Source organism: Hippichthys cyanospilos, chromosome 1 (genome assembly GCF_059441005.1).
Source record: "Hippichthys cyanospilos isolate Australia breed blue-spotted pipefish chromosome 1, RoL_Hcya_1.0, whole genome shotgun sequence".
Classification (NCBI taxonomy): Eukaryota; Metazoa; Chordata; class Actinopteri; order Syngnathiformes; family Syngnathidae; genus Hippichthys; species Hippichthys cyanospilos.
The window spans coordinates 25,987,764-26,000,065 of record NC_142369.1 but is presented as its reverse complement, the minus strand read 5'-3'; the positions used below and the strand labels follow the sequence as shown (position 1 = coordinate 26,000,065).

Below are 12,302 nucleotides of genomic sequence, written 5' to 3'. Positions count from 1 at the left end.
TGTGTTGCAATGTTGCTCGGTTGTCGTGGAAACCAAAGAAGCTAGCGTCAAGGGCTGCAATAGGTTACAAATCACGCCAGGCACTCACAAATAGTAAACTGAATGGCTTAATCCAACTGTTTCTATAGCGCGATTAAGTTATACAACCGAAGCGAAAGCATACTGGTTGAAACTTACAAGGAAAAGAACAATCCCTTCGCAGCGCCTGCGACGGGTCACATTTACACTTCTGGCGTCAGGCGGTTGCCGAGGAAACCACGCAACACCCATTTCAAAGTTTAGCTGGCAAACACATGCTAAGTGAGAATGCGCATGTATGAGTAGTTTGCATTTGTGTATTAAAATTGTTTGTATGTTACATCCTACATTGTTGCTAAAAGCACACACATTTTAAAAATGGGAAATACAACATTGTATGAAATCCGTTTCATGCAGGGCCTCATTTACATTCATCTTAACTAGGATCTCAGTAACAGTACAGTAGCTACTTTATGGAGACAGTGGGTGGACTAATTCGAGCTTGAGGTTAAGGGCCACATTGGATTTTTAAATGTATTGATGGAACAGCTCATGTGTTTTTCTCGTCTTAAAAAAAGCGCTAGAGAGAGAGAATAGACAGGAGAGCGAGAGAGAATGTGGATGCAAACATATATTTTAATATATGTCACAAAGACAAATAACCATTCATACCAAAGGTTGCAAAATTATATGACAATATATCAATTAGCCAGCAACGAATCAATCATCAAATTATTCGACAACCATTTGGATAAATGATTTCAGAACATCAACAGTAAATAAAAGAAAAAACATCAACAGTAAATATTCTCTAGTTGCAAGGCAATGCCAGGAGGGGGCGCCTGTGACCCCAGGGAAAAGGCTTTGTTTTAGTCATGCAAAATGTAATTGCAATAAAATACAGATTGCCATCTTTTTTTTTTTTTTTTTTTAAATTTCAGGTACTATGATGCACTTGGTTTTTTTCCCCCTTGCTTTTTTGGACTAATGCTATATCCTGCATAAACCCTATAAAATAGTATTTAAAAGTTGTTCAAAGTTGATTAATATGCTTATTACTTGTTAATCTTAAAAAGTTCCGGTTTTAGGTATACCTATACAATCGTTATAGATAATAATCTGATTTAGAGTAGGTGTGGAAGTGGGAGGGCATGAAAGGCTTTCTCTTTTCTGGGGGGGAAAAAATTGAGAAGCAATGGCTTATATTTTTGAAAACATCAAACTACTACTTTGCCAAGTCATGATTATGACTGTGTAGAAGAACAAAGCTAAGTGTAAAATTCCCACCCGCTTCATTTTGACAATACGGTAGAGTGCTCCCTTGTTTTTCCCTCGTTTCTCAGCAAAAAGTGAATTCCACAAAGTAGGACTGCCCGACTCCCGCAGACATTGTATGCACATAAATAAAATACTGTAGATGAACTGTCTTTAATCAAACCTTCTTCTTTCTTTCCCATGCCCAGAGATTTTCTAATTGTGGTATGGAGGTTGAACAGTATCTTTTTGGGCACAAACTTTGTTTTCTTTTTCAACACATAGCAGAGTGTCTGAGTGAGTGATGAGGGCTGCTCACTAAGTCTCAGCTCTTGCAGGAGCACGGAGTGCTAACGCTTCCCCCTCCTATGCCTACATTTCATTGCAACTGTTCTTAAAGGGCCAGCCTCAGTCTGCGTTGTCACTTGAGAAAGGAATCATATATTAGACTGTTATCATTATGTGTTTATTTCTTGTCTAGAATAGCGTGCATTGCTATCCATCAATGCAGTCCTAGTTCATCTTGCCCCAGTCCTTAGATAAAGCTGTTGACGCGGGGACCTTGGCCCTACTGTTGGCGGCGCCCGGCTGGCTCTTTTGTTATGTCTTGTAATATGCATTGCTTTGCTGAATGAATAAAAAGCAGGCGGGTCGGTTGCCTTCAAACGGTGTTGGCGAGCATGAGAGTGAAAGCCTTCCCTTTGCCGGCAGAGAAAAGTCAATATTGGTTGGTCTGAGTTACTATTTTGCTGCTTAGCACCTGGGCTTGTCTTAGTCTTTTATAGATAACCCTGACATCACTCTGTTGAATCTGCCCACACCCCACCCCGTCCCCTACGTAATTTTTCACACACCTCGAGTGCACAGCCTGAGAGTCATGTAGAGTTCTTACCAAAACACTCTTATATAGTGCCAGATGTAGAAGAACAGTGGTTTAGTCTTAAGCAAAAGTGCCTTCATTTGAAAGGGATTGTCTGGAAGACAATTGCTGGTAGAGATTGCTTCAGACTCCACTCCAGGACTGAGCGCTGGAGCATTGGAGTGCATCATACGAGTGATGGTACTTTAGAAAAAAAAAAAAGAGAAGCACCAGAGCAGCGGAAAAAGGAGCGCAAAGTCGCGAGGGAACACTGTACACAATTTTGTAACACGTTATAGCCACCACATTCCAGGCAGAGGCGATCTAATAATTCTTTGCATGTACTAATGAGACACACACACACACGCTAAAAAAAAGAAAAGACATATTCAGTGTCAACTTTTTTTTTTTATTATTGTTGTGCCTTGGTTGTTAAAAGACCATTATAAAGAGAGGGAAAAATACACAATTTATAGTAAAAACAGCAACTTTGAAACTCTTGATTTCTATCTGAATACACTAGTAGTCAGGGCATATGATCAAAATTTGATGTTTCTAACAGACCGCTGTTGTATCGTGTTGAATTATAATTTTACACAGATTAGTAAAATCAGCAACGTTTACCTAAACCAGTAGTTTTTAACCGTTTCGATCAAACGCCTGGGGGCTGGGTCAAGCCCCTCTGAGAGGGTCGGCAGAGGTCAAGCCACACACGTTCCTTTTTACATTGTATTAAGCAGTGTGAAAAATATAATTGGCTAATTACACAGGATTCGGTGAATGTGCATAAGAAATTTGCGGGGTTTAATACCTGCAGCAAGGTTATAAACCACTGCTCTAAGCAAACCGCAAGTCACAGTTCCAATAGGATCTACTGTAGTTTAGACAAGGCAAGAAAAACACACTTTATCTCCACCTCGGAAGTAAGCAGCTTGAATTGAGAACAAAAGGAGTGCCTTACGAGCACACTAAATCTGCCACCTTATACATACAAACAGCCCAAATATGCAAACATTAGAATAATGGCACCCATGAGAAGGTCAAAAGTCAATTCATCAAAAAATGAAAGCTGAAATCACACCAAAACAGATGAGAAATGATGAGAGGGAAACATAAGAACCGTCTGAAGAAAAGGAAGGCAGATGAAAATATCATCTAATCTCCAGTGCACCTCTATGTAAACTGTTTTTTTTTTCCCTTTCTGCCCTAGACTGAAAACAGACGTTTGCCAATGTCACCATCTAATGGTTTTCACAGCAACACAAATACAGTAATATAGATAGTGTCAATTGTCTATCATTCAGAATGTAGCAAGTATTCGAAACTTAGTTTCTATTTGGAAAGGAACGTTCTCCTGTATTCCGTGAACCTCAATCTGAGCAAAGGAATTGCATTTTTGCTCTATGTATTGATTTAACTAATGAATTAATTTCCCACATCCTAAAGAATTCCCTCTGACTAATTAAAAAAAAGGTAAACAAATGACATGACATGCAATGGTTGCGATCTCTTGTGATCTGAACAATTTGGAGCTTTTAAAAAGTAATCAAAGCAGGGAACATTGTCATATGTTTATGTCAGAAACGTCATCTTATTTAAAGAAATAAGGTAAATTGAAGCATTGTGGCAATATCAAATTAAACCTGGTTTCATTTATAAATCATAAATGCAAACATTTATGATTGTTTCTTGCGTCTTTGCGTGGGAGTGCTTGTGCTGTGTGATTTCCAAAATGTTATCTTTTCAAAAAAAAAAAAAATCAGCAGGCCATATTTTTGATGGCTAAAACTTGGTAAATGGCGAATTGACAGAAATGGGGAAATGATGCTGTTTGAACAGGTGTCACAGTTAACCGATTGCAGTTAAAAATATCAGCTGTTCTTAATCATCCAATGTTTGTTTTTTGTCGATTTGTTTGCATTTTGTGGCACTTTGTTCTCTTGTTTTTTTCAATTATAATTTTGATGTTGACATCAGTAGAATGAGAGCAGTGTTGGTTTGATCACATCGTAGGTTTCTATTTATTTAACAGATCTATATTTTACAGTTTTGGCGCTATAAAATGATTGCTTAATCAAATTAGCGCGCCTCTGACTGAGTCCGTCTCAGTTCAAACGCAAATTTACACTATGCTTTTTCAAATTTGCTGTACAGATAACTTAATTTTCATATGACTTTATTTTACAGTATAATTTCTTATCACAAAATATTCACACAAACAGACCAGACGGAACATAGAGTACCTCTAGCCTTGAAATCTACATTCCTACCAATAATTACAATAAAAATACTGACTGTTTTCAAAGCTTGTCACTAGATATGTAGTGCACAGGCCAGTCAATTAAAGGCAAAAAGCAGAGGGTACCTTCCAAAGCTGATCCCAGATCATTGTACAAACTCTGCGGACAACACTTCGGAACTGCGCTTAGCTTGGAGAACATCTTCTGCAAACAGGAACCAGCCCTGTTCTGTTCTGCAACCTTGAACGCACCGCAAACAGAGGCTCCAGGCTCACACGCCGCCAATGGAATAAACTTCAGTATAACGTCGACACAGAGGAGCAAGTGGAATTATGTTGTGTTGGTGCAGAACGGCGGATGCTGTCAGCGGAAGCCGTCTGTTCGGATGCGCTAAGTGATGCTGTGGGAGAGCGCCCAAAGACGCGAGAAAGTACATTCCTTATCAACAGGAACACAAAGATAAGTTCTAGCCTCACTTCATGCACAGTGAATAGTCATGTCTGAGAAATGGATGCATTTCAACGGAATATTGAACGTACGGGTGGGACATACTACCACAGCGTTTTCATTCATCTGAAGCCTGAACTGTGTTGACGCATACGCAGTTGCAATTCATACTCATATGAACATTTCCAAGGAAACGCATCTGACATTCAAACGGAACTGATTTCAGCAAGAATGCTGATGCGCCGTCAGGAGTCCTGTGTACATATGTGGGGATGCATGTCAAACAATGACGTGTCCTTGTGAACAATCTCAGCGCTGAAAATGATATATTAGAACACAAACCATGTCAGCCAAGTGTAAGTGCCCAAATGGAGAAAATTCATTCATGATAATAACTCACTGTGTTTGTAAATAAACACATAAAGAAGACATTGCGATATACAGTTAAAAAGGATGTACAATTTATGTCACTTTCAAGTTATCCACTATTGCTGTTTTTTTCACTGCAATTTACCTCCAAGAGTGACAGTATTCTTGTTAATTTTTCATTCAAGTATCTCATAATGCCAAATTGGCATTGATAAAAAAAGATAAATTCCACTGCAGCACTCAAATTAAAATTGGAGGCAATAATTACACAGCACGTTTACTGTGCAAATAAGCACATCATACTGGAGTATTTGTGTATAATTCAAATTAAGAATCAAATTTGAAAATCTGATTAAAACTCGTTGCATCCTTTTGACTGGCTGCAAACTTAGGACTCATTTTAGGTTGACACTCGCTGTAACTCACTTGAAGACTGACATCGTGTTTTTATACTGTATAGTATATCTCTTTGTGTGTCAATCCACAATCTCAATGATCCAAACTCTATGCTGAAAAGTGCAGGGTTAAAGCACCTCCTCGGGTGCATTTATAGTGTGATGTGAAACGTCCAATAGCATCACACATCCGCACACTGTCATCCATAAAGCAGTGAAAGTGTCCCATTTGGAGGTACAAAGAGTGTGTGTCACATTCACCATCTTACGCCCACAAAGCTCCACGTAGCGCTCGTGAGCCTGCTACACCACACTGCTGAAGGAGCCCAGGCCGAACAGCTCCGTGTCTCCTGAGGTCTTGACGCGGGGAAGTGTCCTGTGTTAGAATATATTGGGGCACGAGGTCCAGTCCTGTCTCTCCTTAGCCTCCCAGTAGCCCCCTTTGTACACAAAGCTCGTCTCTCCAGTGAGCGAGTCCCTCCTCTGCTGAAACCACAGCGGCTGGTAGCCTTCGTATTCCCGACCTGCCGAGAGGGTGGCAGCGCGTTACACGGCTGCTGTCATTAAGTCGCAACATGGTCACTTGCAGCAGGCAACGTCCTCCGCACATGTATACGAGAAGCAATCAGTCGCTGTGAGCTCCATTTGGGAATGCTCCAAATGTGAACCAGCTTCATGTTGCAGTCAACAGTTTGAATGGTAATCATGTGCGAGGAAAAGGACTCCGATCAATAGACGGTTAGAATAAACGCCGATGCTGTAGCAGAAATCTCCTATAGCTCTCGTTAAACGGGGGGGTGACTACACCATACAGTTGGCAATCTTAGCTTTCTCACGTCGAGGTAGCTGGACTAGACCATGTAGATTTGGGAATTAAACACTGTGAGCCGTTTGATACGAACTTATCGCGTGTATGCAGGAAAAAAAACAAAGTGTTTTTCCCCTGATTCTTTTATCAGAAGGAAACATGAAAGGAGACATCATGCAGGTCCAACAACGACAGAAGACAAAGAAAACACACAGAAGATGTCCGTGTATGTGTGTGCGTTAACAGAGGGCACAGAGTGACCCCCACTCACCAGAGTCATTATCACATTCTGACCACCGGTAGAGGGAGGGGGGGAAAGAAACACAAGTCATGGACACATCAATACAATCAAGTCGACCCAGCACACACACGCACACACAAGTAATTTATGGTTGTTTCTCTTGTGTAGCTAAAAAGTTTGATAGTTTTCAATATAGCGCATATTTTGATTGTGCAGATGCGTGACAAATTGGTTAGTAGGACTGAAGACAGTGGTAAATGCTCAATAGAGGGCGCTACGGCTATGCCACGACACAGAGGGCGCTCACCAAATGACTTTTCTTCAAATTGATAACATTTAGAAGAAAATTAAAGTATTTCAAAACGTAGGACTGTAGATGAATTTTTTGATGAGCAGGATAAATACTATAGCGAAGTTGTTTTGTTGTATAACTAGCGCCACATTCTGGCTCCAGTGTTTTCAGTACATGCAACAACTTACCTTTTTGGCACACCTACTGTAACTTGTTTTAAATTTTAGATATTTGCTTGGAAGTGAACAACTAAAGGACAATTAAACCTTCTCCTACAATATATACCAAGTATAAGTGTATGCATGTTAAGTATGAATAATGTTTTTGGGGGGTGTGCATTTTTAATTAGGACCCCCAGCAAGATGTAATTTTTTTCTAAAAGCAAACCTCACTTATAAAGTAAGTTTACTAAAAGTATTTAAGTTTATAAACTAAAAGTTTATTAAAAAGTAAATAATTTAATTTTAGTTCATTTGAACCATTTTTTAAATCCACAAGGATTGTTGGTATTTGTATCCCTAAAATCCAGAAAATGCTACAAACCTTTTCAATTAGAATTTCTTAGTCCACTCATTAAAGTAAAAAAAAGTTAAAATTGTTAAAAAAAAAAAGTTAGAAATCCCATTACGTATCACTAAGTCAAAGTTCAATAGCTATCTGCTGTAACACCGAAAGGGGGGTGAGTTGATTGAGATCCACATTCAGCCTCTCCATCTATCACTACACAACCATTGTAAGAAAAAGTAGTCTTGGTGCTAAACCGACTTGCTCTTATGACAGCTTACAAATAATTGGCAGAGTCAAATGCATGAGTGTGATTTAATGATTTACCAGCGTATCAGAACGTCTTCATAAAATGAGCATCGTGCATTGAAACTGGGGCCGTATAACCATCTTGGGCTATATGATTCATCCCGAACATGAGCATGAAGGCAATGACACACACCGCACTCTACCGCATTTACGTGCACTTGAACAGTTTACTTCTTCGTACCTTCATCCAGAGCATCCGAGGCCTCCGCTTCTCTCCTCCTCCTCACAGCTCTTTGTTTCTCTTCTAACCTTTGTTTCTCTGAATTGGCTTCATCCCACCGACCATCTTCCATCAACCTCTGGTCTGGCCTCAGACGGCTGTCAGTCAGAGCCACTCCATCCTCCGGCTCGTTCAGGGTCAGCGCCAGCGCTGAGAAGTAGTACATGTTCTCAGCGTTCTCGCTTAGGTGAAAAATAGAGAGAGCGACATGTTTTCAAAACAAAATACAAGTGAAAATCCAGCATTTTGCAGCAGCTGCGAACCATGGCAAAGACTTTGTGCATTTTACTGAGGCTCACGAAACATGCTCTCTTACGGGAGAGGATACTTCTTCCATAGAAGTTTGGGAGACAAGGTCTGGTAGATGGTCTTCTGCTTGCCCTCTGATCCGCTACCACCTCGGCTGCTCTGAATGATCTTGGCACTCTCAATTTTCTCATCCCACGTACCAGACAGGATGTAATGAGCCTGGCCCACGTTGTCAGCCACCACTCCTGTTACCTAGAATACCAAAACATGCATCTCAGCCAGTATTTCCAGGCTCCCTAACTTGTCCTGTCCTACTTGCTACTTGTTTTTTTTTTGCTGAATTTACTTTATAGATATCATTGAGGTGGTTATCAACTGTGTTATTTATGTATTCTGTTTTTTTTTTCTTAATGTTTTGCTCTGCACTCTCTTTTCTCTCTGTTTGTCATGTTCTGTCATTGCATTCCCAATAAATATCACAATACAAACAAACACAAAGGGAGTACTGTACTTTAAACTCCCCGGCTGCATATAAAACTGGTTTAGCATAAAAGTCATAAAGGTTGACAATTCTACATGATTAAGCAGCTGAAGTGGACATGTTAAAAAATAAAAGAGTGTCAGCAAGGAAAGCAGAAAGGAGGATTTACCTTCCGAGGCACTTCCCTGGAGAAATAACTGTAGGGAGAGAATTTCAGTTGGCAGGTCTCTTTGGTCCTGTGATTCACTATCTCAATGTCCCCTGACTGCACACACCCACACACATACGCAAAAAAGGAGATGCAATGGACACAGTTTAAGTCAATACACAGAAGATGATTATAAATTCATGTGCATTATATATATCCGAAAACTCCCCTATTTCCCCACAGCGGATTAATAAAGAATTTATAAACAGAAATCACATAAGACATAATGAGTTCCCATTTGAGAAGAGCAGGCTATGCTGATGAATGGAAACCAATAAGAAGTGCTTGTAAACAGACCTGGTCAATCCACAGCTTGCCCACAATGATGTTGTGTACTGTAGACGTGACTTTTCTCCACATATAGTGGTTGCCGCTAGAGTGGAACTGAAGATGAATTGCACCTGCCGACGTCAAATGAAAACAGTCTATGAGCGTGAGCTTACGGCGACCGTACTGTTTCGATTACAGAATTATGAATGATTTGGTTTCAAATCTACATGCATTTCACTGGGACACAATGAAGAGTGTTCACCTCCAAAACACATTTAAGGACGGCAAGACTAACCATTCGTTTGAATTGAGAATTTTCCAAGCAGCAAGGAATAAATGTCTTACCCAGTGGCATTATGGAGAGGTATTTTCCGCGGAACTTGCTAGCAATGGTAATTTCCTGCCACAAGGTCCAGCCTCGTTGGGAAATCACATGGTGTGCAGCTGCAGGGGGGTGATGGCTCACCTTAGCGGAATGGACATAAACTTACAGTAAATGACTTATGTACAATTGAAGACACAAAATATCCTGTTTGCATCTGTAAAGTAAATATGCGTGATGCTGTGCTGTTACCTGCTCACACAGTGAGCGGTAGCCAAACTCCTCGAGACGATCAAGCTCGTAGGTCTCCCCTAGGAGTGGGTTGAAGGGTTTTGCTGTCCGGTGGACAGTTGTGGAGTAAGAAGAGACGGAGAAGGCGGCAACCAAACACATCTGCTCCAGTGAGGAGTCGCAGCGTGCCGCCTTATCCAGGAGCTCATGATATTCCAGGTCTTCGGTAAGACGTTGCAGCATTGACAGAGGCTCATTGAAATTGACCTGCAGAGAAAGAGGGCAAGATGATCATAAATTACAGAAAAATAAGGCATAATGATCAGAAAAAAAGCAAGCCGTGCTCACTTACAGGCATGGGAATTTTGGAGAGCTCCTTTCCAATGCAGTTTTTCATGATGCTCCACAAATTGAGGGAATAGTTGGGCTTGTCGGGGACACGAGTTCGCCGCTGTCTGGGTGGCTGCAGCTCCTTCCCTGACACGTCGTTATAGCTTGGAGACATCTGCAGACGGAAATGAAAGAAGAGGACTATATTCAGGTTTGACAAAGTAAAGCCTGTCAGCATGAAAATAGGGGGGCAGAATGGGAAAATTAGGCATGTACGTCAGCCAAAAAAAAAAACAGTAATGGGGGTGGGAAAGAGCAGAAAGATTGTTACTGTTAATTACAAAATAAAATCATGCAAATATTTCTCATAATGCCACAGGCACCACAGTGAAACTGTAGCAAGTCTGATGTACAAAATATTTGCATATGCAAAAATGGGTACAAACTGCTCACACAAAAATGTGGAAACTGAGCTACAGTTTTAACTGGGTGCACCCAAGATTGTGTCTGCTAAATGTACAAAACTGCCTCGGAGTCCAGTTTGTGAAAAAAGTAAATGCAAATGAATAATCTAGCACATGCAATGTGATTCATCACACCTTGCGTTACAATTTTGGGCGATTGCACCTTTCAAATCTGTGGCTAAGAGGAAGGTGCAAACCAGCAAGCACACAGCGCCGAGCGTACAGCAACTAAAATACAAGATGTAAGGAGCATTTTGCGCTCAAGTTAACATTATTTAAGTACCAGAAACAAAAATTAATGCAATATATAATCTAGTCGCAACGCAGCTGCAGAACTCTCAACGGTCTTAGGGCTAACGTTCAGCCAATCACAAAAAGGACTCATGCCAACCCAACTATACTAAAGCACCTGGAAACTTTGCCTTTACATGCAAGTGAATCATTTCTTGTGCTGTGACAATTGGTGCTGACCTCTCTCAGAGCATTATTTCAGGTGTGCTGTCCAAAGTTTGAAAAACAATGGCACCCAAGATGAGCAGATAATAGGAGTTAGAGGGAGTTAAAAAAAAACAAAACAACAACCACGGATCGTATGTAATGGCTGACTTTTCCATCATTTTTAAAACAATGGATGTATTCCTTCTCAGTAATGCGTTTTTTTTTTGTGTTTGTTTTTTTTTGCTTCTTCCACAAGCACTTGCAATTCCACAACTTCAAACTTCATTTCGGATGCTTTCCTGAGCTACCTAAAACGCAAAACATTCTTTTAAGTACAGTGGTCTACCTGACTTTCACACCCATTGCCAGCATTGCACCCACTCTACTCTACTTGAAGTATAGTCAAGTTACTTCTGTTATGAAACACATATACAAAATGTAACTAATAGCAACATTGGCTAAATAAGTCTGTCTATCTATCCATCATCATCCATCCATCCATCCATCCATCCATCCATCCATCCATCCATCCATCCATCCATCCATCCATCCATCCATCCATCCATCCATCCATCGTCATGCAATCAAACAACACTTTTTTGCATGTCGGACAATGTCATACGATTTACCAAAACTACCTCCATGATCGACCGTTCGATCACATTTGACGCATTTAGCACCCCTGGATTACACTTTTTGCGGATGACGTGCACCTACCCAAAAGCAGAACATGCAATTTGTTTCAGTAAACAGTCTAGTAAATCAGGCCCTAAGTCCCTGTGTCAGAGCAAAGAATATTGGTTTATTAGGGTGATCGACAAACAATGACAACGATAAAATTCCAGCAACTTTGAGCTGTGAATTAGAAATGTCACATCTAATAAGTTAAACGCTTAAGGGGGAAAAAAAAAGGCTTACATGATGGTCTTGGTTCCAGTCATAGGAATTGCCTCCGCTTGCTCCACTCAAACTACTCTGAGATCGCCTGGAATAGAAACAAAAAACGGTCCAATGCCGACAGCCGTAAAATGCAAGCAAAACATGCCTGAAATTCTGCCAAAAGACTCAATGAGAACTATTGGTATGAAAGGCGTTCGGGCATGTTCAGACCTGTGCTGTGTGTTGTCAGTGGCAGTCACTGTGATAAATGCAGGGGAATCCTCCATGGCATCAAAGTACTCCGTATCCTCATCTTCATCACTTGCCTCTCCTTTGAGCGGCCTCTCACTCCCTTCTATAGGAAGGAGATACAGTGGCTAATAAATTGCAAAGGCAAAACACACGTCACAGGGTAAAATGGTATGCATTCTTCCAGATTCAGGAATGAACCTGTTATAATCATGTACACATGGC

The 12,302-nt window shown here is 40.7% G+C and overlaps 1 protein-coding gene across 2 annotated transcripts in view; it reads right to left on the bottom strand.

Moving 5' to 3' along the window:
• Nucleotides 1-2,519: 2,519 nt before the first annotated feature.
• osbp2b (oxysterol binding protein 2b) overlaps nt 2,520-12,302 on the bottom strand; it is a 45,769-nt gene continuing 35,986 nt past the window's right edge. Inside the window, exons 5-15 of one of the 2 annotated variants that reach the window (XM_088426058.1) lie at nt 12,060-12,183; nt 11,868-11,934; nt 10,070-10,222; nt 9,739-9,984; nt 9,510-9,630; nt 9,192-9,295; nt 8,856-8,951; nt 8,273-8,457; nt 7,918-8,138; nt 6,662-6,679; nt 2,520-6,106 (exon numbers count right to left, since the gene is read on the bottom strand). In XM_088426058.1, the coding sequence (XP_088282184.1) occupies nt 5,964-6,106; nt 6,662-6,679; nt 7,918-8,138; nt 8,273-8,457; nt 8,856-8,951; nt 9,192-9,295; nt 9,510-9,630; nt 9,739-9,984; nt 10,070-10,222; nt 11,868-11,934; nt 12,060-12,183 (1,478 nt within the window). In that variant the 3' untranslated portion in view covers nt 2,520-5,963. The remainder of the gene's footprint in view (nt 6,107-6,661; nt 6,680-7,917; nt 8,139-8,272; nt 8,458-8,855; nt 8,952-9,191; nt 9,296-9,509; nt 9,631-9,738; nt 9,985-10,069; nt 10,223-11,867; nt 11,935-12,059; nt 12,184-12,302) is intronic. The other variant, XM_088426066.1, reaches the window with a different exon arrangement.